Raw genomic sequence first — 22201 nt, forward strand, 5'->3', positions numbered from 1 at the left:
GGGGGGTGCACACAATCGCCGACCACGACCCGACAAAAAGTTAGGCACCCGGCGAGAAGCAATTCTGGTGTCGAAGCCGCGGCAGGTTGTGGGTCGATGCGTTTCGACCGTCTGTGACTCGTGAAAATCGCTCGACTCGGATGCCGTTCTGCTTGCGAAGCGTGCTTAAACGGTTCTGCCTTCCCCCTCTGGACACTGAGCAGCGCGCGCGACGAGCGACCGCGCGCGCTCGCACGGCGATACCGACGACGCGTTCGACGCGCGCTGTGCTCGTATCGCGTTCTTTTGAGATGATATCTGTCGCGCGTTCGCCCGATACCGGGCGTCGCATCGCGTGAGGACCGCATCGGAGCGGCGGATGACGCGCGCTTCCGAAGACGCAATGCTCCGCGAGACGGGTCGTCCCGAGACGCCCGCGGCGAGCGGCGGCGGGCGCGTCTCGGACGCTCCCGAGGCCGCGCGACGCCGCGATCGCTCGCGTTGGGGGGTATTTGGATCGTCGCGGTCGACCGCGAGCGTCGACGCGCGCGAGGACGCGCGGGAAGGCGCCATCGCGCGCTCCCGCGACGGCGCTCGCGATGCTTGCTCATCCACCGATGTCGTCGCGCGCGAGGCGGCGTGTCGATTCAGCGGACGACGCGAAAAACGGCGAGGCCGCGGGCGACCGGCGCGCGATACGCGCGACGACGCGACGCGACGCCCCGAGACGCCCGCGCGACGCGCGCGCGGCGCGAGAAACGCCGCCGCCGCCGCGCTCCGCGCGCTAAGCCTCGCGGCGCTGACCCTCCTGAGCCTCGCGCCCTTCGCCGACGGTGCGACGATCGACGGGACGCGCTCGACGCTGTCGTCGCTCCCGGCGTCCGTCTCCGTGCGCCGAACGACGCGCGTGCGCATATCCGGATACGACGCCGCGGGGGTCAAGCAGACGTCGGGAGGCGACGCCGCGAGCATCGTGCCCGTGATCTTCGCGCAGTCGTGCCCCGCGTGCGTCCCAATCGTGCACGACCACGGCGACGTCGTCGCGACGACGGTGGAGGATCGCGCCGACGGGGACTACGACGTCCTGTTCGTCCCGATGAGCACGGGAACGTTCGAGATGAGGGTCGCGTTTCACGGCGCGAACAAGACGGGGTACGCGCCGGTGTTTAAGGTGGTCGCGGACGGCGCGGCGCCGTCGCATTACGACGTGATTCGCCCCGCGACGTTCGTCGCCGGGGACTCGGCGGTGTTTCGAATCAAATCCTCCGCGGACTTAGACTTGGACCTGGACGTCGCCGCGGACGCGGCGAGCAACGTGTGGCTGCGGTACGACGGAGTGACCATACACGGCGGCGTCGCCGCGAAGCTGCGATACCTCGGCGTCAACGGCGTCGCGCCGACGGGCGCCGCGGCGGCGTACGAACAGCTCACTGTCTCGAGCGTCGAGCGGAGCACGCGCGAGCGGCACTTTTCATTCAACAAGACGAACGCGGGGTCGTACGAGGTCAGCGTCGTGTTAGACGACGTCCTGATCACCTCGGCGCCGCTCACGATCGCGATCGGCGGCGGCGCGCCGGTGAACCAGCTGAATGGCACGCGCGCGGGATTGACGACGAGGGCGTATAAGAGCGGGACGTCCCCGCCCGCGGGCGCGGCGCAGCTCCCGAACCCGCCGCCGACGTCGTACGACTTCATCGCGGGCGATACGATCAACTTTGGCGTGGACTTGAGAGATACACACGGGAACGTCGCGACGCTGTCGCCGGCGGCGGCGCTGGTCGTGACGTACGCGCGACGAGGCGGCGGCGGAGGGATCGCCGCGACGGCGGCGGTGACGAGGACGTTCGAAGGCGTCGGCGCCGGGTTCGGCCACACCGCCGCGGTCACGCTGACGACGACGGGGACGTACGACGTGCGCATCACGATAGGCGGCGTCCAGCTGTGCGTGTCGCAGACGGCGGTGAGCAACACGACCGGGCTGGTGTGCGTGCCTCCGGTGGTCGTGGCGCCGGCGACGCCGATCGCGGCGTCGACGTCCGCGGTGACCGGCTCGGGCGTGTCCGCGGTCATCGCCGCGGGGTCGAGCCTGAAAGTCAACGCGGTGCCGAAGGACACGCACGGGAACGCGCTCACGGAGGCGAGGAGCCGCGCGGAGGTGTCGTACACCGCGAGAGTGACGTGCGCGACGTCGCGTAGCCCGGGCGTCTCGAACGGCCAAGTGGTGGTGAACGACCGGGCGCTCGCGTACGTCGCGAACTCGGTGGACTTTTCGCACTCGGTCGGGTACACGTTGCAGCACGCGGGGACGTACACCGTCGTGGTGACGCAGACGGTGGGCGGCGTCGCGAGCGTCGTGGGGGGTGGGGGGGGCGCGACCGTGACGGTCGTCGCGGGCGCGATCGACCACTCGCGGACGACGATCAAAAATTCAGCCGGTGCGAACGCGCCGTGGACCGTCGCCGCGGGCGTCGACGGCGTCGTCGTCCTGAAGACGTACGACGCGATCGGGAACCCGGTGATGGTCGATCGCAGCGCTTCATCGCGGATCGTCGCGTCGTTCACCGGCGCGCGGGGAGGGGTGAACGCGACGTTCCGGGCGGCGGCGACGTACGACCCTCTCACTGGATCGCACTCGTTCGCGTTCAACATCGCCAGGGCGGACGCGTACGCGATCGAATACTTCGTCGACGGCGTCGTCGTTCCCGGCGGCGGGTCCGCGCTGACGATCGCGCGCGGGTCGACCGCGTCTATGTCGGCGAGCATCGCGGGGGGTGCCGGATTGAGAGCGGCTACCGCCGGCGAGCGAGCGACGTTTTTCGTGACGCCGCGCGACGCGCACGGCAACGCGTTGACGTCGGACGACGGCGTCGCCACCACCGTGACGCTGACGACGTCGAAGAACGCCGCGGGGGAGCCCGGGTGTCAGCCCGGGGTGGTGACCGCGATCGCGTCGAGCGCGTACGCGTTCGCGTGGGACGCGACGACGGGACGGTACGAAGGGTCCTACGCGGTTGAGCAGGCGGGGACGTTGAAACTGTCCATCGAACGCGCCGGGGTTCCGGTCCGCGGCGGCCCGTTCACGATCCCGGTGTCGCCGGGGGTCACGCACGCGGGCTCGAGCGAGCTAAGTGGCGTCGCGCTCGGCGGCGTCGTCGTGAACACCGCGGGATCGGTCGTCGTGCGAGCGAAGGACGCGCGCGGGAATCATAAAACCGCCGGCGGCGACGCGATCTGCGCGACGCTCCGCGCGCACTCCAGCACGTCCGCGGTCGCGGAGGCGTCGCTCTCGAGCGCGTCCACGACGTTGACGGACAACGGCGACGGGACGTACCTCGTGACGTACACGCCCACGGTGGTGGGCACGTACTCGCTGTACGTCACGTTGGGAGGCGCGCACGTCGGGACGTCCCCGGTGGCGGTCCAGGCGGCGGCGGCGGTCGGCGGCGTGGATTACACGAAGACGTACGCCGAGGGCGACGCGCTCGCGACCGCGATCGCGGGCGCGACGAACGCGTTCACGATCAACGCGGTGGACGCGAACGGCGTGAGCCTCGGCGCGGGCGGCATCGCCTTCGACGTGACGTTCACGCCCGCGACCGCCGGGTCGACGACGCTGACGATCGTTCGGAAAACGGTCGGCGCCGCGGGCGCGGACGCCACGGACGTCACGAGAGATAACGCCGACGGCTCGTACCGCGTGACGTACACCCCGGTGGAGACGGGGACGTACGCGCTCGACGTGAAAGCGCCCGGCGCGGTCGCGATCAAGGGGACGTGGCCGAAGACGGTGACCGTCTACGCCGGCGTCGCGTCGGCGGCGACGTCGCGGCCGTCGCGGACGACGCTCTTCCCCGCGTCCGCGGTCGCGGGGTCGACGATCACCACGAAGATAGAGGCGTTCGACGCGAAAGGCAACGCGCGGTGCTACGACGCGCGTTTGTTCGGCGGCGACGCGTTCAAGGTGAGCGTCGTCAACGCGCAGGACGCCGCCGCGGGCGCCGCGTTGGAGAAGACCGCCGCGCTGACGCCCAACGCCGCGGGCGGGTACTACGACGTGTCGATGACCCCCACGATCGCGGGGTCGTACACGGTGACGTTCAAACTGAACGGCGCGACGATACTCGAGGGCGTGAAGACGTTCACCGTGACGCACGGCCCTCTGAACATCGCGAACTCGATCGTGGAGGGCGTCGGCGTCTACGGCGGCGTCGCCGGCGTCGCGTCCGAGGCGTTTGTCTACGCGAGGGACGCGCACGGGAACGCGGTCACGTCCGGTCTGACGACCGCGGACTGCCGCGCCAAGCTCAACTCTGACGCGTCGTTCAGCGCCGCGGTATCGCTCAGCGCGAGCCTCGGGCGGTTCACCGTGCGATGGACCGCGACGGTCCCGACGACGAGCGCGGTGGCGACGGTGGAGCTGCGCGACTCGGGCGGGAACTGGGCGGGCGCGAAAAACTCCCCGTTCGGCGGCCTCGTCTACCGCGCCGGCGCGTCCTCGGTCGCGGCCGTCACCGCCGGCACGGGCGCGACCGCGGCCATCTCCGGCGTCGCGGCCACGTTCGTCGTCACCGTGAAGGACGCGAGCGGAAACGTCGTCGGCGTCGGCGGCGACGCCATCTCGTCGCGCGTGCTCGTCCCGCGGTGGGGCGCCGGGACGCGCGTCGTCTCCGGCGACGTCGTCGACAACGGCGACGGCACGTACGCGGTGTCGTACGTCGCGTGGGAGACGGGCACGTTCTCGCACGAGGTCAAGCTCGGGTCTTCGCACGTCGCCGGGTCGCCGTTCAGCGTCGTGGTGACCGCGGCGGCGACGTCCGCGGCGGAGACGTTCGCGGAGGGAACGGACTCGCCCGCCGTCGCGGGGGTCGCCTCGACGTTTGTGATTCGACCGATGACGACGCATAAAGTGACGCAGTCGCCCGCGGTGACGGATAATTTCGTCGTCACTGCGACGCCGTCGAGCTCCGCGTCCATAACGAGCGTGGTGAAGCGCGCCGAGGCTAGCGGCGGCGGGTACGTCGTCACGTGGGCGTCGAACGTGGCGTTGCGGGACGCGCACGGGTTCGTGTCGCCGTACTCGATCGCGGTGAAACTCGGCGGGTCGCACGTCAAGGGCAGCCCGTTCAGCGTGAAGGTCAACCCCGGGCGCGCGGTCGCGTCCAAGTCCGCGGCGTACGTCGTGACGCAGGTGGTGACGCGCAGGACGACGACGGACGGTCAGGTGTGCGGCGCGACGAGCGTGAGCGGCTACCAGTCGTGCGCGGTGGAGCGAAGTGTGAAGGCTCTCGGGCCGCACTCGATGCTGACGCAGGCGGGGCCGAACGTCGTGTTCGTCGCCGGCGTGAAACAGATGCTCGTCGTGCGTCTACGCGACGCGTACAACAACGACGCGACGCACGAGAGTTTCTCCGACGCCGTGGAGGTCACGACGACGATCAACGGCGCCGCGGTCGTGACCGCGACGACGACGGACCTCGGCGAGGGCGTGCGTCAGATTGTCTTCACGCCGACGAAGGCGGGGTCCTACGCGTTGTGGATCGCGGTCGACGGCGTGAACATCGGGCCGAACGCCGCGGCGTCGCTGCCCATCGTGGTCGCGCCCGCGGCGGCCTCGCTGTCGCACTACCAAGTGTGGGGCCCCGGCGTCACGACCTCCGCGGTGGTCGGCGCGTTTCACGAGATTCGCGTCCAGCCGCGCGACGCGTTGGGGAACGCCGTCGTCGGCGACGCGTCGCTCGTAACGTCTGGTCCTAAGACGTTACACGCGGCGATCGTCGTGCGCGTGGGCGAGATTTACGAGTCCACGGTGCGATCCGTCGCGGTCACCGGGCTCACGATAACGCACGACGCCGTCGCCGCCGCCAACTACACCGCGGGGACGTACGTGATCAGGTTCAAACCCACGACGGTCGGCGCGCTCGTCTCGACGCTCTCCGTCGTCGACAGCGCCCCGGGGGGCGCCTCCGCCGCCGTCGGCGCCTCGCCGTACGTCGCGCCCATCGTGAAGACGAACGCGTACGTCACCGCGAAGCTGTCCGGGTCCGGCGCGTCCGGCGCCGCGATGGCGGTCGTCGATCTGCCCGTCGTCGTCGTCCCCGTGGACGCCGACGGCAACGACGCGGACTTCGTCTCCGCCGCGGACGCATCGCGCTTCGCCTTCTCGGTCTCGCCGTCCTCGCGCGCGGTCGTCGTCAAGCCGCTGACGTTTTCATCAAACGGCGTCCTCTCCGCGAGCTGGAAAGGCACCGCCGCGGGGGACGTCACCGTGTCGGTCACGCTCGACGGCGCGCACGTCACCGGGTCGCCGCACGTGACCACCGTCGCCGCGCACTCGAGCTTTTGGACGGTGAACCCGGCGTTGTCGCGGATGACCGGACCGGCGCTCCGAGGCGGGTACGCGGGGCAGAGTTCCTCGTTCGCGATCGAGCTCGTCACGGACGCGGGCGCGGATTACCCCGTCAGCGCGGAGTACGATTGGGACGCCGCGGTGGTGTGCCCGCCCGGGCAGCCGAGCAAAGGCCTCGTGAAGATCACGCGCGACGGCGCGCCCATGACGGCGAACGTCATCGACGACTGCGACGGCACGTACACCGTGAGCATCTCGCACGCGCGCACGGGGATCGTGTCGTACGTCGGGATGCTCGGGCCGATGCCCGGGAACCCGACGTCGGACCGCCCGATCGGCGGCGTCGGACCGCTGAGCAGCGTGCACGCCGTTCGCGTGTATTCGGGCGCGACGTCCGACGTCCGCGTCGCGTGGGCGGCGGACGTCGCCGACGGCGTCGGCCGCGTCAACGAGGCGATCGTCTTCACCGTGACACCGCTCGATTCGCACGGGAACGAGGTGGATTATAAAGTGTTTCCGAAGGACGACTTCGCCGTCGTCGTCACCGTCGACGGCGGGCGTTACGTCGAGTCCGTGCCGATCACGCGGCGCACTCGAGCGCACGCGAGCGGCGTCGCCGGGTTGGAGACGACCTACTACGTCGCTCGTTTCGACCCGAGAGACGCGGGGAAGCACGCGTTCAAGTGCACGTTCACCGGCGGCTCTTCGTCGGAGACGGTCGTCGACGTCCGGCCCGGGACACCGTACGTCAACACGACGACGGTGTGGGGCGACGCCGTGCGCGTGATCAAAGCCGGCGAGGCGAGCGCGATTCGCGTGCTTCTGAAGGACGCCAAGGGAAACCCCGCGGGCGACGGCGCGTACGTCTCCGCCTTCGACTCGGCGCTGCACCCGCATCATTACCTCGGCGGCGCGGTGCCGATCGTGGAGAGCGTCCTCATCCCGCAGGGCGCGAACGCGTCGGCGGGGTACGTCGCGAACACGACGATCGACGTCATGGACCAGACGTACGTCAGCACGTTCAACGTCACGCGACCCGGGAATCACACGCTTCGCGTGCTGCTCTACGGCTTCGAAGTCGCGCTCGGGGTGGACTACGAGGGCACCGTCGTCGTCGCCGGGAGCGCGGACGCGGTCAACAGCACCGCGTCGGGCCCGGGCGTCGGCGAGAGAGGCCTCCCGATCGCCGCGGGGACCGCGACGACGTTCACGATCACCGCGAGGGACGCGCTCGGGAACCCGCTCACGCCCGTCTCCGGCGCCGCGTTTAGCGTCGTCGGACGCGTCGCGACCTCCGCGAACCCCTCGTCAACGAACGCGTCGGACTGGACCGCGAACGCGACGCACGGGCTGGTGTCGTCCGTCCCCGTGGACAACGGCGACGGGACGTACACCGCGTCATTCGCGCCGACGCGCGCGGGGAAGTACTTGCTGTCCGTGACGCACGGGACGACGCACTTCGCCGGGTCGCCGTTTTTAGTGACGGTCAACGCGGGGGCGTCGTCCGCGGCGCATTCCACGATCGAATGCGGCGCGTTGACGCCGGCGGCGTGCGCCGTGGACGGCGGCGGCGTCGCCGCGGGCGCGACGGAGAAGTTCTACGTCGTCGTGAGAGACGCGCTCGGGAACGTGCAGACGCACGCGGACGACAAGGTGTACTACGCGTTCACGAGCACGGGCGGGTACGTCGCCGAGGGCGTCGCGACCGCGGTGGCGAATACCCCCGGCTGGTACGAAGTCGCCGTCGCGCCGCGCGTCGTCGGCGCCGGCGCGCTTCGCGTCGCGCTCGACGCCGGCGTCGTGACGAACGCTGCCGTCGCCGTGGTCGCGGGCGCGGCGGACGTCTCGAAGTTCACGCTGACGTGCGCCGGGGTGCCGACGACGTCCGCGGGCGCGACGTACGCGGTCGTCGCCGCCGCGTTTGACGCCAACAATAACCGCGTCTTGACGGGCGGCGCCGCCGTGAAATTGTTTTTGGATCCGACCGCGCCCGGCGGGGCTTTCACCGAGGTTCTCCTCGCGGACGCCGCGGACGGGACGTACGTCGGGAGCTACGCGCTCACGACGCCGGGGACTCACGTCGCGAGCCTGCAGCTCGCGGGCGCGAAGAAGAACGTCACGTTCACCGTCGTCGCGGGCGACGTCGCGTTCGGCCGCGCGCCCGCCGCGTCTGCGGCGCGCGACGGCGTCACCGGCGGCACCGTCGGTCCGTTCGTCGCCGGAAAGCTCTCTTCGATCGCGCTGCAGTTCACGGACAAATACGGGAACGTGCGGTACGACGCGAACGACGTGTCTTCCGGGACGCTGACGCTGAAGATCACGAACGACGACGACGGCGCGACGACCTCGGTCCCCGTCTCCGGCGTGACGTTCAACTCGCAATCGCACGCGGTGGTCGGGACGCGCGGGACGCACAACGTCACGTTCACGCCGACGATATCCGGCGCGCTCTCGATCCACTTCGCGAAGAACGGCGCGTCGCTGATCGACCCGTCGACGAACCAGACGTACGTCGCGGTGGTGAAGCCCGCGGCGCCGAGCGCGGCGAACACGCTCGTCTACGGCGCCGGAGCGACCGCCGCGGCGATGACCAAAGCGAGCGTCGTCAACGTCGTCGCCGCGGATGCCCACGGGAACAAAATTCTGCACGATCTCCCGCGCGTCGGCGACCGGCCGATCGCGTACAGCTTTCGCTTCGCGGCGACGTCCGGCGGGAGCGCGCCGAACGCGGCCGCGCTCGCGGCGATCCCGCAGAGCGCGGCGTACTACGGCTTCGGGGTCACGACGCTGTACTACACGCCGCCGACGCACGCGAGTCAGTATTATCTCAACGTCAAAGTGCTCGCGGACGGCGTCGCGCTCCCCGGCGCCGGGCGGGACGTTCTCGTGACGCCCTCCAGGCCCGTGGACGCGATGAAGACCATCGCGCTCGATCGCACCCTACGACCGATCAACGCCGCCGCCGCCGTTCGAGGCGCGGTCGCGAACGAGGCGTTCAAGATGCTGATCGAGGCGAGGGACGACAACGGCGCGCCTCTCGGCGCGTCCGCCGCGAGCTTCGTCCGCGTCAGCGTCACCCCGCTCGTCGTCGCGGGGAGCGCCGCGTACGCGACGCACAGGACGGAGCTCACGTCCGAAGGGCGCGTCGCGGTGTACGTCACCGCGACCGTCGCCGGGGAGTACTCCGTGTACGTCGAGGTGAACGTCGCGGGAAGCTGGCAGGCGCTCGGGGGAAACTGGGCGGCGTTCACCGACGCCGGCCGCGGGAGCGTTCGTCTCGCCGTCGCCGCGGATAAGACGGACGCGACGAAAGTCGTCGCGACGCACCTGCCCGCGAACGCGGTCGCGGGCGCGACGAGCACGCTGCGCCTGCGGAGCCGCGACGTGGGCTCGAACCCCGCGTACGCCGCGGGAAGAGGCGCGGACTACTACCGAGTGACGCTGAAGCGTTCCAACGGCGCGGATGAAATCGTCGCGGCGTTCGCGACCGATCACGGCGACGGCGACTACGATTTCTCGTTCACCGCGCACCGCGCCGGGACGTACGCGACGCGCGTCTCCCTGCACGGCGGCGTCGACGTGAACGTCGGGAACGTCGTCGTCGTCCACGCGCCGAGCGCGCACGCGGCGAGCACGAGCGTGTCGCCGCCGCTCGCGACGGCGGCGACGATGGGACGCGCGGGCGAGCTCTACCGACTCACGCTCACCGCGATGGACGCGCTCGGGAACGTGCACAGCGCGGGCGATCAAACGTGGACGATGACCGTGACGCCGCCGACGGGCGCGTCCGCGATCGACGCGAACGTCGCCGCGAACGCGGACGGGACGTACGCCGCGACGTTCACCCCGCGTAAGGTTGGGACGCACGTCGTGTCGATCGCGCACTCGAGCGGCGTCGTCGTGCTCTCGAGCTTCAAAGCGACCATCTCGCCCGGGGTGATCGCGAAAGAGCGCGTGGGCGCGACCGGGACGATCCTCCACGCCGCCGCGACCGCGAACTCGGTCGCTCTCGTGCTGCGAGACTACCACAACAACGTCGTGACGAACGCGACGGAGGCGACGGGCGGCGACGTCGCGTTGTCGATTCCCGGCGTGAACGGCGCCACGGTGACGCCGACGATCGCCGCCGTCTCCGGCGGCGGTTTCGACGCGAGCTTCATCGTGCCCGTCGTCGGGTCGTTCAACCTGAACGCGCTCGTTCGAACGGTCGCGGCGACCCGCGCGCCGTTCGTCCTGGACGTCGCGCGAGCGCCCGCGCCGCGGCTGCTGGCGGCGCGCGTCGACGTCGGGAAGATGAAATTCGATCTGACGTTTGCGACGCCCGCGGACGCCGCCCCGCGCGCGTGCGCCGCGGTCCTCACGACCGCGACGACGACCGCGGTCGGCACCGGCGCGACGTGCGCGTGGGCGGACGACAAGACGCTCTCCGTCTACTTCGGCCCGGACGCGACGCTCGCGCCCGGCGATCACGTCGTGCTGATGCCCGGGGTGATCGCCGACGCGAGCGGAAGCTCGCACGGCGCCACCGGCGTGACGCGTTTGCTCGCTCCGAGCTCGATCACGCCCCCCGTCGCGTCGATATCCGCCCCGAGCGCGGTCGGGCCGTGCGACAACATCGCGTTCGACGTCTCCGGGTCCTCCGGCGGCGGCGGACGAAAGTTGCGATACGAGTTTGGGATCGTCGCGAACGACGCGACCGCGGACGTCGGCGTCGTCGTCGCCGCGCTGAAAGCCGCGGCGGCGGCGGCGGCGGCGGCGAGCTCGGACGTCGTGACGCTGAGCTCTAACGTCATGACCGCGGGCGTTTCCTACAACCTCACGCTCCAGGTCACGGACTATCTCGGCAGCGCGCACAAGGTGCATCACGGGTTCGTGAAGCGCGCGTACCCGACGCCGATCGCGCGCGTGCTGGGCGGCGAGGATCGGACGATTCGACGCGGGCACGCGCTCTCGCTCGAGGCGGACGTCTCTCTCCCCGACGTCTCGTGCGCGTCGTTCCCTGCGGTCGCGAACGTGACGTACGAGTGGACGTTGATCGGCGGTCCGGTGTTGACGACCAAGGACTTTCCGTCGAACGATGTGCACGTGGCGTATAACAAAACGCTCCGAACGCGGGCGTTATACGTCCCCCCCAAGGTTCTCGCCGGCGGGTTCAAGTACACCTGGCGTCTGCGGACGTCGTCCGGGACGAACCCGGGGTTTTACTCGGACGTCACCGCGTCCGCGACGGTCACGGTCGGCGCGATCGACGCGAACCCGATCACCGGGGTCGATCGAACCGCATTCATCGGGGCGCCGCTCCTGCTCGGCGTCGATCCGGTCGACCCGGACGACGCGAGGGACACGAAGGGCGCTCCGTATTCGTTCACGTACGCGTGGTCGTGCGCGTTGAGTTCGGGCGGCGCGTGCGGTTTACCCGCGGATAAAGTCCCCGGCACGTTTTACTCCCCGACGGCGTCGACGGTAACGCTCCCCGCCGCGACGTTAACGTCAGGCAAAGAATACGTCTTCAGCGTCGTCGTCGCGAAAGAGCCGAGCGTCGCGGGACGGTCCGTGACGGTCGCGATGCGCGTCAAGGCGGCGACGGGCCCGAGCGTTTTGGTCGGCGCCGCGTCGCGCGCTTCGAACGCGTCGATCGTCGTCTCCGGGCCGTCCGCCGGCTTAGTCTCCCCGAGCGAGCGCGTGACGCTCCGCGCGGACGTGCGCGACTGCCCCACGGGCGCGAGCGCGTGTTCCGTGACGTGGTCGTGCGTCGCCGGCGGGCTCAACCTCGGCGCCGCCGCGGAGCTCGGCTTCGCGGACGCGCTCCTGACGATTAAGAAGGACGCGCTGACGCCGGGGCGGACGTACACGTTCCGCGCGAGCGGCGGCGGGCACGCCGCGGGTCTGCACGGGGACGTCGTCGTCACCGCGAACGCGCCGCCGCGTGGCGGTACCATAACGGCCACGGCCTCGCCATTTTCGACCGCGGTGACGTCGCGGCTGTGGGACGCGAGCGGCGGCTTCGGCGGTCTCGGCCGCTTCGTCGCGCGCGCGGACGGGTGGTCGGACCAATCCGATCACCTCCCGCTGTCGTACACGTTCTACAAGAAAACCGGCGCCGGCGCGACGCTCACGCGCCGCCCGCTGAGCGCGCCGCAGGCGTCCAACGTCATCGACGCGCTCCTCCCCGCGGGAACGCACGACATCGAAGTCGTCGTCGCCGACGCGTACGGCGCGGCGACGACGGCGAGAGTCGCCGTGACGGTGTCGAACCCGAACCCGCCCGCGGGCCGTCGACGGCTCTTATCGTCGCCGAGCGGCGGCGCCGCCGCGGTCGAGATCTCCACGGCGGGGTACAACGTCACGACCGCGCGCGCGTTCATCGCGGACGTGTTGCGGCCGTACGTCGACCGAGGCGCCGCCGCGCAAGTGTTACAGGCGGCGACCGAATACGCCGCCGCGTTCAAGGCGAGTCCCGGCGTCGCGGGCGTCGTGAACACGACGTGCGTCGCCGCGGACGAGATCGCGCCGCAGCACGCCGTCGTCGCGGCCGCGATCCTGGACGCGATTGCGACCACGGAACGCACCGCGGAGGGCGCGACGCAGACGCTGTGCGCGCTGTCGGATCTCTCGTCGGATCCGCGGACGGTGACGTTTAATTCGTCGTCGTCGACGGCGAACGCGATCGACGCGGTGACGGCGTTGACGGCGGAAGCCTCGCGCGCGACGGACCCCGTCGCGGCCGCGTGCGCGATCGCGCTCGCGTCGAACCTTCTCGCGGTCACTCGGTCCACGTGTTTGGCCGCGTCCGCGTCCGCCGGCTTCGTCGCGAGCGCGGCGGCGACGATCACCGCGGCGGTGGACGAGGTCGTCGCGGCGGCGGCGACGACGCTGCTCCCCGGCGCGCCAGCGTTCGTCGCGGACGCGACGCACGTCTCGATCGCGGTTCGAACCGCGGAGCCGTCCGCGAACGTCGGGCTCCCGCTCGCGGTCGCGCTTACGTCCGGGAAGGCGTCCGTGACGTTCGATTTCAACTCGACCAAGACGGGCGCGTCGTTCCCTAACGCGACGACGGGCGCGATGGTCGGCTCGTTGAAGCGTCTGAGGAATAAGTATGGCGCGACGCCGGCGTACGCGTCGTCTGGGGTCGGCGAGCGGCTCGTGAGCGATTACGTCGTCCTCGGCGTGTCCCACCCGGACTTCGCCGCGGTCGCGGACGCGATGAAGACGACGACGGTGACGATGTCGTACGACGCGGCGGCGCGGAACCACGCGAACAACTCGGGGCGGTATCCGGACGTTCGGTTCTACGACGCCGGGCTCGGCGCCGCGCTTCAAAATTTCGTTCCGAACGCGAGCTCGACGTGGGTCGAAGACCCGGTGTCGTACGACGGGTGGGGGTCGTACTCGGGGTGGAAAGACGTCGGCGCGACGACCGCGCGGTCGACGGAGACGACGGCGAGCGCCTCGGCGACGAACGCGTTCGCCGGCGTCGGCCCCGGCGCCGGGAGCACGTTCGGCGTCGTCATGATCAACGCCAACGCGCCGCCGCGTCCGTCGCCGCCGCCGAGCCCGCCGCCGCCGCCGCCCCTCGCGCCTCCGGTGCCGTCGCCGCCGCCGCCGCCGCCCGCGGCGCCGCCGAAGGACATGACGCAGACGTACATCGCCCTCGGCGCGGGTTTGGGCAGCGGATTCATCTTCTTGTACTTTTTGTACTCGAGATATACGGCGAACCAACGCGCGAAGAAGGCGGAGGATCGACGCCGGCACGGGCCGCGTCAGAGGGAGCGGGAGAAGCGACGCAAGGAGCGCAAGAAGCTGCACATGGAACGCAGAAGAGAGTGGGAGGAGGCGCGCCGGGAGAAAATGGAGGCGAAGCGCATTTTCGACCAGCAGCGGAAGCGCGCGCAGGTCATGAATTGGATCCGCGGGCAGCGCCCCGACCGCGTGTCGTTCGAACCGCACGCGCGCGGGCGCGACGTCGACCTCGAGAGAGGCGAAGGCGGCGCGCGCAACATCATGTACCCCGAGCGCCCGCACAGGGACGATCGGAAGAGGGATAAGAAGAAAGAGAAGAAGAAGAATAAGGTGTACCCTGCGACGCGCGGCGGGCCGCGCCCGGCGCCGCCGCCGCCGCGGCAGCTCACCGCGGATTCGCTGGACAGCGCGTACGGCGGTCAGAGGCGGCTGCGGGATCAGTACCGGGATCCGCGTGCGAGGCTGGACACGCCGCCGGATTACGAGCGGCGGTATTGAGATATTAGATACATAGCGACATAGGTACATAGGGGCGTCGAGTGAATGCTAGCTACCTCGCGTTGAAACGAGACTAATAATTTAAAGAGTCCATGATAAGATCACCCGAGGCGAAGGCGAGACTCGAGTCGGCGGCGCGGCGTGTCTCTCACATCTCATGATCTTTGCGTGATGGATCGCCCAGCGAAATGTGCATCTTCTCCGCACGTTTCGTAGGTCAGCGCCGTCCACAGTTCGCCGCGCTCCACCGCGGGCGCGGCGACGTTTCCCCGCGGTCGTCGATGACGTCTGCCAACCGTCAGCATTCTACGAGGTGAGCATCGAACCCCGCTCGCCCGCTCGAATTTCCGCGACCGTCGACGACGTCGTCGCTGATGAGGCCGCGACGCGACGCCACCAATTGGCACGGCGATCGCGTCCTCCCCGACCGCCCTCTGCTCGACGACGTGCACCTGCATATATCAGCCGGCACGGGACCATCCAATCCCTATTGCCCTCATGACCTACAAAGGTGCACAGAGTTTGCCGTCACTAATGAGCCTCGGGCGACGGCGTCCACCGCGTCCGAGTTCGCATCCGGCGGCCACATCCTTCGCTCGCGCGCCTCGCCGTCTCGCAATCTGATCGTCGTCGCGTGCCCGACAAATCCCTGGAGCGGAAGCCAGTTCCCTTCAGGGCTCTAACGTACGCAAGAGCATCGTTCGCGACCCGCCCCCGCGTCGTCGTCCGTCCTTCGACAGCTCGCGACGCGCGACATCGCGCGCCGCGAGTCCGTGGACGGCCGACGACGCAGCCTCCTAATTCGTTAGGATGTCAGCCGCGGCTGGCGGGACAACTCGACCACTCACTCAGTTTCGTCTCTCAACAGCTTCTGTTCATCACGCTCTTCCTTTCCTCTTCCTCTCGCTCCCTCTCGCGCAGATAGATGGGCGCGACGTTCACCTTCAACGGCGCCCCGCTGACGTTGATCGGCGGCGTGGACGCGAGCTACCCCGCGACGGAAACAGACGACGCGGTCGCGGTCGCGTGCCTGGCCGTCCTGTCCTTCCCGTCGCTCGAGACGGTCCGCCTCGACTTCGAGCCGTTCGCGCCCGCCGCCGAGTACGTCCCCGGCCGACTCGCGGACCGCGAGCTTCCGCCGTACCTCGCGCTGCTCCGACGGTGCCCGCGCCCGCTCGCGCCGCAGTGCGTCTTCGTGGACGGCAACGGGGTGTTACACCCGGAACGGTTCGGCATCGCGTGTCGACTGGGCGTCGACGCGGCGACGCCGACGATCGGCGTGGCCAAAAATTTACTCCGAGTGGACGGCGTGGACGCGCGCGCGCGATCGAAGCGCGACCGCGACGCGAGTGACGTCGGCGAGGTCGAGCTCGTGGACGACTCGGGGACCGTTGTCGGCGTGGCGTTATCCGGGCACGACGTTGCCGGCGTCGTGACGAAGCCCGTGTACGTCAGCGCGGGCGCGGGGATGGATTTGGCGACGGCGACGGCGTTGACGCGCGCGTGCTCGCGGCATCGCGTCCCGGAACCAATTCGCGCCGCGGACGTCGCGTCGAGGGCGTGGCTGCGCGAGCATCAGGGCGCGAGTTAGGGCGGCGAGGAGGGCGGGCGCGAAAGAGCGTGGGCGGTGGGTTCATAGCGTTAATGTAGATGTTAGACGTAAGTACTTACGCTAAGCGACGCGCGAAGCGAAGCAAAGTGCCCCTTCTGTCAGAATCTGTTCGAAGTCGGCACGAAAACCCACGGCCCGATACGAGTACCGACCCTCGATCGCACACCTCGCCGCGCGGGCGCGCTGATGCCGACGCGCCCCGTCGTCGCGTCGCCGTCCCCCCCCCCCGCGCGTCTTCACGCGCTCCGAACGCTCACAACCGCCGCAGCGCGCATCCGCTCCGTCGCCCGCGATCGCGCGATGTCGTGGCGGACGTCCGCCGCCCCCGCGTCCACCGCAGGCGCCGTCGACGCGACGGCGCTCAACGCGTTCCTTCGCGCGGGGCAAGCCGCGGCGACGACGCCCGGGACGAAGCTCTACGTCGTCATGGGGAACGAAGCCGCGGACCTGGACTCGATCGCGTGCGCGATCGCGCTGGCGACCAGCCTGGACCGCGACGGCGTCGCCGCGGAAGCGAACGAGCGCGTGATCCCGCTGATCGCCATCCCGCGCGACGACTTTTCTCTTCGCGCGGACGCGGCGTGGCTCCTTCGCGACCTCGGCGTGGACGTCTCCTCGCTCGTGTTCCTTGACGACCTCGACGTCGCGGCGCCTCCGAGCGGCGTGGAGATCGCCGGGTTGACGCTCGTGGATCACAACGCGCTCTCGCCGCGGTTGGCGGCGTCCGCCGCCGCCGCGCTCGCGTCGAAGACGGTGCTCGTGATCGATCACCACGATGACGAGAAGAAATACCCGGACACCGCGTTCGTCACGATCGAGCCCACGGGCTCGTGCGCGACGCTCGTGTTCGAGCGCATCGCGAAGACGCGCTCGTGCGCGAGAGACGTCCTGTGCGCGGGCGGTCCGATCGCGACGATGCTGTTCGCGGCGGTGCTGATCGATACGCAAAATTTGGACCCGGCGGCGACGCGGTCGACGCCGCGCGACGTCGCCGCGGTGGACGCGCTCGCGCCGCGCGTCGCCGCGAAAGTCGGCGACGTCGCCCTCGTCGACGCGAGCGACGCGAGCGCGCGAATTGGGTTCTACGAGGAGCTGAAGCGACGGCGGTTCGACCAGCGCGGGCTCTCGCCGCGGGATCTGTTGCGGCGGGACTATAAGCAGTGGACGATGGGCGACGGGCGGTGGGGGTGGGAGGTGGGCGTGGCGTCGTTCGGCGTCCCGTTGACGGAGATGGGCGGGCGCGGCGGTGGCGACGACGCGTCGTCCGTGGTAACGGCCGCGTGCGATGCGTTCGCGCGGGAGCGGGGGCTGGACGTGCTCGTGTTGATGGCGGCGTTTGACGACGCGAACGACGGCGGCGCGTTCGCGAGGCAGCTCGCGTTTTGGCTCCCGTCCGCGGCGTCCTCCGGCGGCGCTGGCGTCGACGCGGAGACGCGCTCGAAACGCGACGCCGTGCTTCGCGAGATGATCGCGGAGACGCTCGCGCCCGCGCTCGGCGGCCTGGAGCGACTGGACGCGGAGGAGGGCGCCGTCGGGGCGTTCGAAGGGCGCGCCTACGCGCAAAGGGACGCGCGCGCGTCGAGGAAAAAACTGCAGCCCGCGATGGCCGCGCGGCTGAGCGAGACACCCAAGCCGCGGTAGCGGGTAGCGGTAGCGGTGGCGGGGTCATCGCGGGGTCATCGCGGAGGTGGGGGTCTTCGCGCGCTGCGCTCCGTGGGGGGGGTCGTCGACGTGTAGATAGACGATCGACGACGTCTCGGTAGTCCCGGTAGTCCGCGAGTCGCTCGACTCCGGTGTGTTTTTCGCGTCGTAAAAGCCGACAAGTGTCCGTTTGAGCCGGTTTCATTCGCCGCGGACGCTGACTCGGCGTTTTTTTGTGCTCGCTTTTCGTCGCTGGGCGAAGCGAACAACAACGAACGACGCGGGCCGCATCTGTCGACGCACCGCGCTGGCACCCGCGACGCGCGCGTCCGAGCGCTGTCGTCGCGTGTAATACCTCCCGCGAGATGACGCTCGCGATGACGCGCGCGCCCGGGGGCGTGATCGCCACCGCGCGCGCATCCGACGTCGCGGCGTTTCGGAAAAGAAAAGCCGCGAGGTTCCCCCGAGAAAGATGCGCGCTCCGAGCGCGCGGCGAACGCGTCGCGGCCTCGGCGACGCCGCGCGCGTCGCGCGCGCCGATCCTCGGCCTGTGCGATTCGAACCGCTCGCTCACCTCGCGCGTGATCTCCTCGCCCACCCCGGCGCTGCGCGCGCGCGTCGCGCGCGAGATCTCGCCCGCCGCCTGGGGGACGCGCCCGCCGCGAGGAGGCGTCACAAAAAGAGGCCGCGTCGCGCCGCGCGCCGCGCTCACGTCCGTCGGCACCGTCGCCGGCAACGTCCTCGCCGCGGTCGCGGTCGCGACCATGGGGCCCTCCCCCGCGGCCGTCGCGACCGTCGCGGCGGCGACGACCGCGACCGCGGGCGCGGCCGCCACCGGCGGCGGGTTCTTCGGGTACTTCTTCGCGTTTCTCCTGGGCGGCGCCTTCTTCTCGACGTTTCTCGGCGTCGCCGCCATCTTCATGAGCGTCGGCGGGGAGAACGTCCGAAGGGCGTGGCGCGTGTTCCAATTCCTGTCGTCCAGAGTCTGGAAGCTCGTCGCCGCGACCGCGGTGGCGGTCAAGGCGTCGATCGAGAAGAAGGCTGGCTGGGACGACACGAAGAAGGTGCTCGACGAGGGGTTGGCGGCGACGAAACGCGAGGTGGACGAGTCGCTCAAGGCGTTCAACCAAGAGAGGGACTTTTACGCCGCCGCGGTCGGTATTCCGGGTCTGAGGACCGCGCAGTACGTCTTGGACCACATGATGCCCGGTCTCTTCGCGCAGAAGCTCGAGGCGTCGCTCGCGAACAGCATCGGAAACATGAAGCACAAGAACATGAAGCGGATGATCTTGAAGAGGGTCAACGCGGGAAAATCCGCGCCGTTGCTCACGGGCGCGCGCTTCTACGACGTCGGCGAGGAGACGATGGCGTTCGACCTCGACATGAAGTGGTCCTCGGACGTCACCGCGGACATGGAGGTCGTGCCCGCGATGGGCCTCCCCGGGGACCTCGCGAAGGTGCCGGTGCAGATGCACAACGTCGGGTTCGACGGCACCGTGCGCGTGATGCTCGCGAAGCTGCAGAGGAACGAGCCGGGGTACGGCGCAATCGTGGTGTCGTTCCCGGACCCGCCGTCCATCTCGTTGGACATCAAGCTCGTGGGCGGGTTAGAGGTAAACCGCGTGCCGTGGCTGAGGAACGTCGTCAGCGACGCGACGAAGACGTGGATCAAAGAGGAGATGTTGTGGCCGCAGCGGATGATCATCCCCGCGGAGAAGCCGTCGCAGCTTTGGAAAAACTCGAGCGCTCCGGAGTACGTCTTGAGCAAGCCGGAGCTGCAGACGGTGCTCGACGAGGACCCGCTCATGGCCGCGGAGGCGAACTTGACGTCGCTCCAAGAGATCGCGACGTTCGCGTCCGGGAAGGTGGCGCAGCTGGAGAGCACGACGGACGAGGGCGACGGCGTTGGGGGCGAGGACGTCGAGGGCGTCGGCGACAGCGGCGCGCCGGCGCCGACCGCCAAGCCGGAGCGGAAGCTCATCGACGTCGAGGTCACGGACGCGGACACCGTGCGTCCGACGACGCCGCAGCCGACCGCGCGGGAGGAGGTGTGGAACTGGATCAAGGGCGCGAGCAAGGTGACCGCGGACAAGACGGTCGAGGTGGGGAAGTTCACCGTCACGAAGACGGTGGAGGTGAGTAAAGTCGCGGTGGACAAGTCCAAGGAGGTGGCGGCGAGCGACGAGACGAAGAAGCTGCTGAACGACGTCGGCGGGTGGTGGAACACCGGCGTCGGGGGGTGGTTCAACAACGTCGCGTCGAGGGCGGCGAAGGGGAAAGCCGCGAACTCGTTCCCGCCCGCGGAGGCGTGGACGATGGCGGCGCCGACGGACGGAGAAGGCGAGGTCACGGACGTCGAGGCGACCGTCGTCGAGGACGCGGAGAAGAGCGGCGCGGGGGGGTTGAACGGCGCCGCCGACCCGGACGCGTCGGCGACGAAGAAAACCGCCGCGCCCAAGCCGAGATGATAGTGCCTGACTGAGAAGAGATGTACTGTAAAATACTAACGTTACGTTCGAATCATCGCACGACGGCTTCGAGCGCGGCTATTCGCTCCTCGTACGTCGGCTCCGTGACGCGCTGGTGTAGACGCACGTACGAGTAGTGCCCCCCGTCCGGGTTCCCGAGCGAAGGACCGAAGGCGCAGTACGAACACAACGCCGCCGGGGACGCGCCGCGTCGAGGCGGTTTGCGGTTTCCATTCGCGCCCGCGTCCACGTCAGCATCCACGTCAGCATCGCCGCCGCCGCCGCCGCTCCCGCCATCCTCGCCGAGCTTCAACGACGCCCACACCTCCGCCCACTTCCCCGCGCGCGCGCGGTGCTTGAACATCAGCTGCGCGACGTGCAGCTCGAGCTGCGCTTTCGCGCCGCCGCTCAGTCGACGTCGGACGTGCGCCTCGTCGAACCCGGACGCCCACAACAACAGAGGCTCCTCCGGGGCCATCTCGTACTGCGGCTTCCGCGTCGTCTTCTCGAGGTCTAACAAGTCGTCGATCACGGACGGCGGCTCTTTCCCGAGACCGACGAGGAACAGCACCGCGGCGACGCACCGAACTTGATGCCACAAAAACGCGGTGCCCTTGACGCTGATGTAACACAAACGCGGCGGCGCGCCGCTCGCGGACGACGACGCCGACCTCCCTGGGCCTAATCCGCACGCGCCCGCGCCGTCGCCGTGTCCGCCGTCGAGCCACGCGCGGTCGTCGTGCTCCGTTCGCGAGTCCCCTGGCGCGACGACCGCGCACTCGAGGATCCGCCGCGCGTGGTTGTGCACGTTTTTCACGTCCATCTTGCAAAAGTTTCGAAAGTCGTGCTCGCCTTCCAACCGTCTCGCCGCGTCGCGCATCTTCTCCAGGTCCAAGCCGCCGTCGTGCAGGGTGAAGAAATACTTGTAATGCCGCCACTCGCAGTCGAACCGCGCGCTGAACGCCTCATCGACGTAGCACCACCCGGTGACCCTTATATCGTCCGGGAGCGCGCGGTTCAGAATCGACGGGTAATCGAGCTCGTCCGCGTCCTTCGCCGGCGGCGGCGGCGACGGCGGCGTGTACCGCGTCTCCCTGTCCACCCGCTCCTCGCGCGACCTGTTCTTCGGTCTCGACGACGCCGTCGGACGCGCGTCCGCGTCCTCGTCCTCGTCCGACGACGTCTGCAACGTCTTGAACACGTCCTCCACTCTCACGACGTCGCGGCGCCGCGCCGCGCGGCGATGGCCGTCGTCGACGCCGCGCGACCGCGCCCGCAGCGACACGAGCTGCCCCATCGCGCTGACGCCCGCGTCGGTTCTTCCGCACCGGGTGTAGTCCACGTCCGTCCACGTCGCGTCGTCCGCGATGAGGCGCGTGCGTTTCAGCGCGGCGAACAGCGCGCCCTCGATCGTCGGCGACCGCGCCTCCGCGGCGTCGTTGCCTTGCGACGCGAAGCCGTGGTAGTCCCACCCCGCGTACGCGACGTGCAGCGCGATGTGGCGCGTGGGGTATTTCGAAAAGTCGATCGGCTTCTGCGGCGGCTTCTTCTTGCCGTGCTTCCGCGCGGGCGCGGGCGCGGGCGCCGTCGTCGCGGGCGCGGCGCGAGGAGGGATCGGAACGTCTTCCGCGAATTGTTGAATTCGCATTCGCTCCGCGAACGCGCTCGCCCCGACGTCTTCCGCGGCGGACCGAAGCCTCCTCGCGAGCGCCTCGCGCGTCTCCGGGGAGTCCTGCCTCCCCGGGAGCAGGACCTCGATCAACTGCCGGACCTCATCGTCCGTCGTCTTGGGTGACATCCTCGACATGGAAGGTGTGATTCAGACGACGGCGGCAGTTCCGAGATGAATCTGATGTGTAAACTTCGATCGAGGAGTACTATTTTTCAGCTCCGCGGCGTGCGTCGCCGCGCGTGGAT

At 69.6% G+C, this 22201-nt stretch overlaps 5 protein-coding genes across 5 annotated transcripts; 4 read left to right on the forward strand and 1 right to left on the reverse strand.

Moving 5' to 3' along the window:
* Positions 1-382: 382 nt before the first annotated feature.
* Positions 383-14651, forward strand: FLM (filamin like protein; the record flags this gene model as incomplete). Its single annotated transcript, XM_003056687.1, has 1 exon — positions 383-14651. The coding sequence occupies one exon, from the start codon at positions 383-385 to the stop codon at positions 14561-14563; it is 14181 nt and encodes a 4726-aa protein (XP_003056733.1). The 3' UTR covers positions 14564-14651.
* Positions 14652-14800: 149 nt separating this feature from the next.
* MICPUCDRAFT_46633 (uncharacterized protein) lies at positions 14801-16149 on the forward strand (the record flags this gene model as incomplete). Its single annotated transcript, XM_003056688.1, has 2 exons — positions 14801-14876; positions 15485-16149. A coding segment is annotated over exon 2 (660 nt), but the record flags the coding sequence as incomplete, so codon positions are not given.
* Positions 16150-16475: 326 nt separating this feature from the next.
* On the forward strand, positions 16476-17816 carry MICPUCDRAFT_56095 (uncharacterized protein; the record flags this gene model as incomplete). Its single annotated transcript, XM_003056689.1, has 1 exon — positions 16476-17816. The coding sequence occupies one exon, from the start codon at positions 16476-16478 to the stop codon at positions 17814-17816; it is 1341 nt and encodes a 446-aa protein (XP_003056735.1).
* A 365-nt stretch (positions 17817-18181) lies between these two features.
* MICPUCDRAFT_56096 (uncharacterized protein) lies at positions 18182-20343 on the forward strand (the record flags this gene model as incomplete). The annotated part of the gene is made up of 1 exon (XM_003056690.1): positions 18182-20343. The coding sequence occupies one exon, from the start codon at positions 18182-18184 to the stop codon at positions 20282-20284; it is 2103 nt and encodes a 700-aa protein (XP_003056736.1). The 3' UTR covers positions 20285-20343.
* Positions 20344-20714: 371 nt separating this feature from the next.
* Positions 20715-21833, reverse strand: MICPUCDRAFT_3321 (uncharacterized protein; the record flags this gene model as incomplete). The annotated part of the gene is made up of 3 exons (XM_003057155.1): positions 20715-20955; positions 21064-21374; positions 21543-21833. Coding segments are annotated over 3 exons (843 nt in total), but the record flags the coding sequence as incomplete, so codon positions are not given.
* Positions 21834-22201: the final 368 nt, after the last annotated feature.

This window comes from Micromonas pusilla, assembly GCF_000151265.4.
Source record: "Micromonas pusilla CCMP1545 genomic scaffold MICPUCscaffold_3, whole genome shotgun sequence".
Lineage (NCBI taxonomy): Eukaryota > Viridiplantae > Chlorophyta > Mamiellophyceae > Mamiellales > Mamiellaceae > Micromonas > Micromonas pusilla.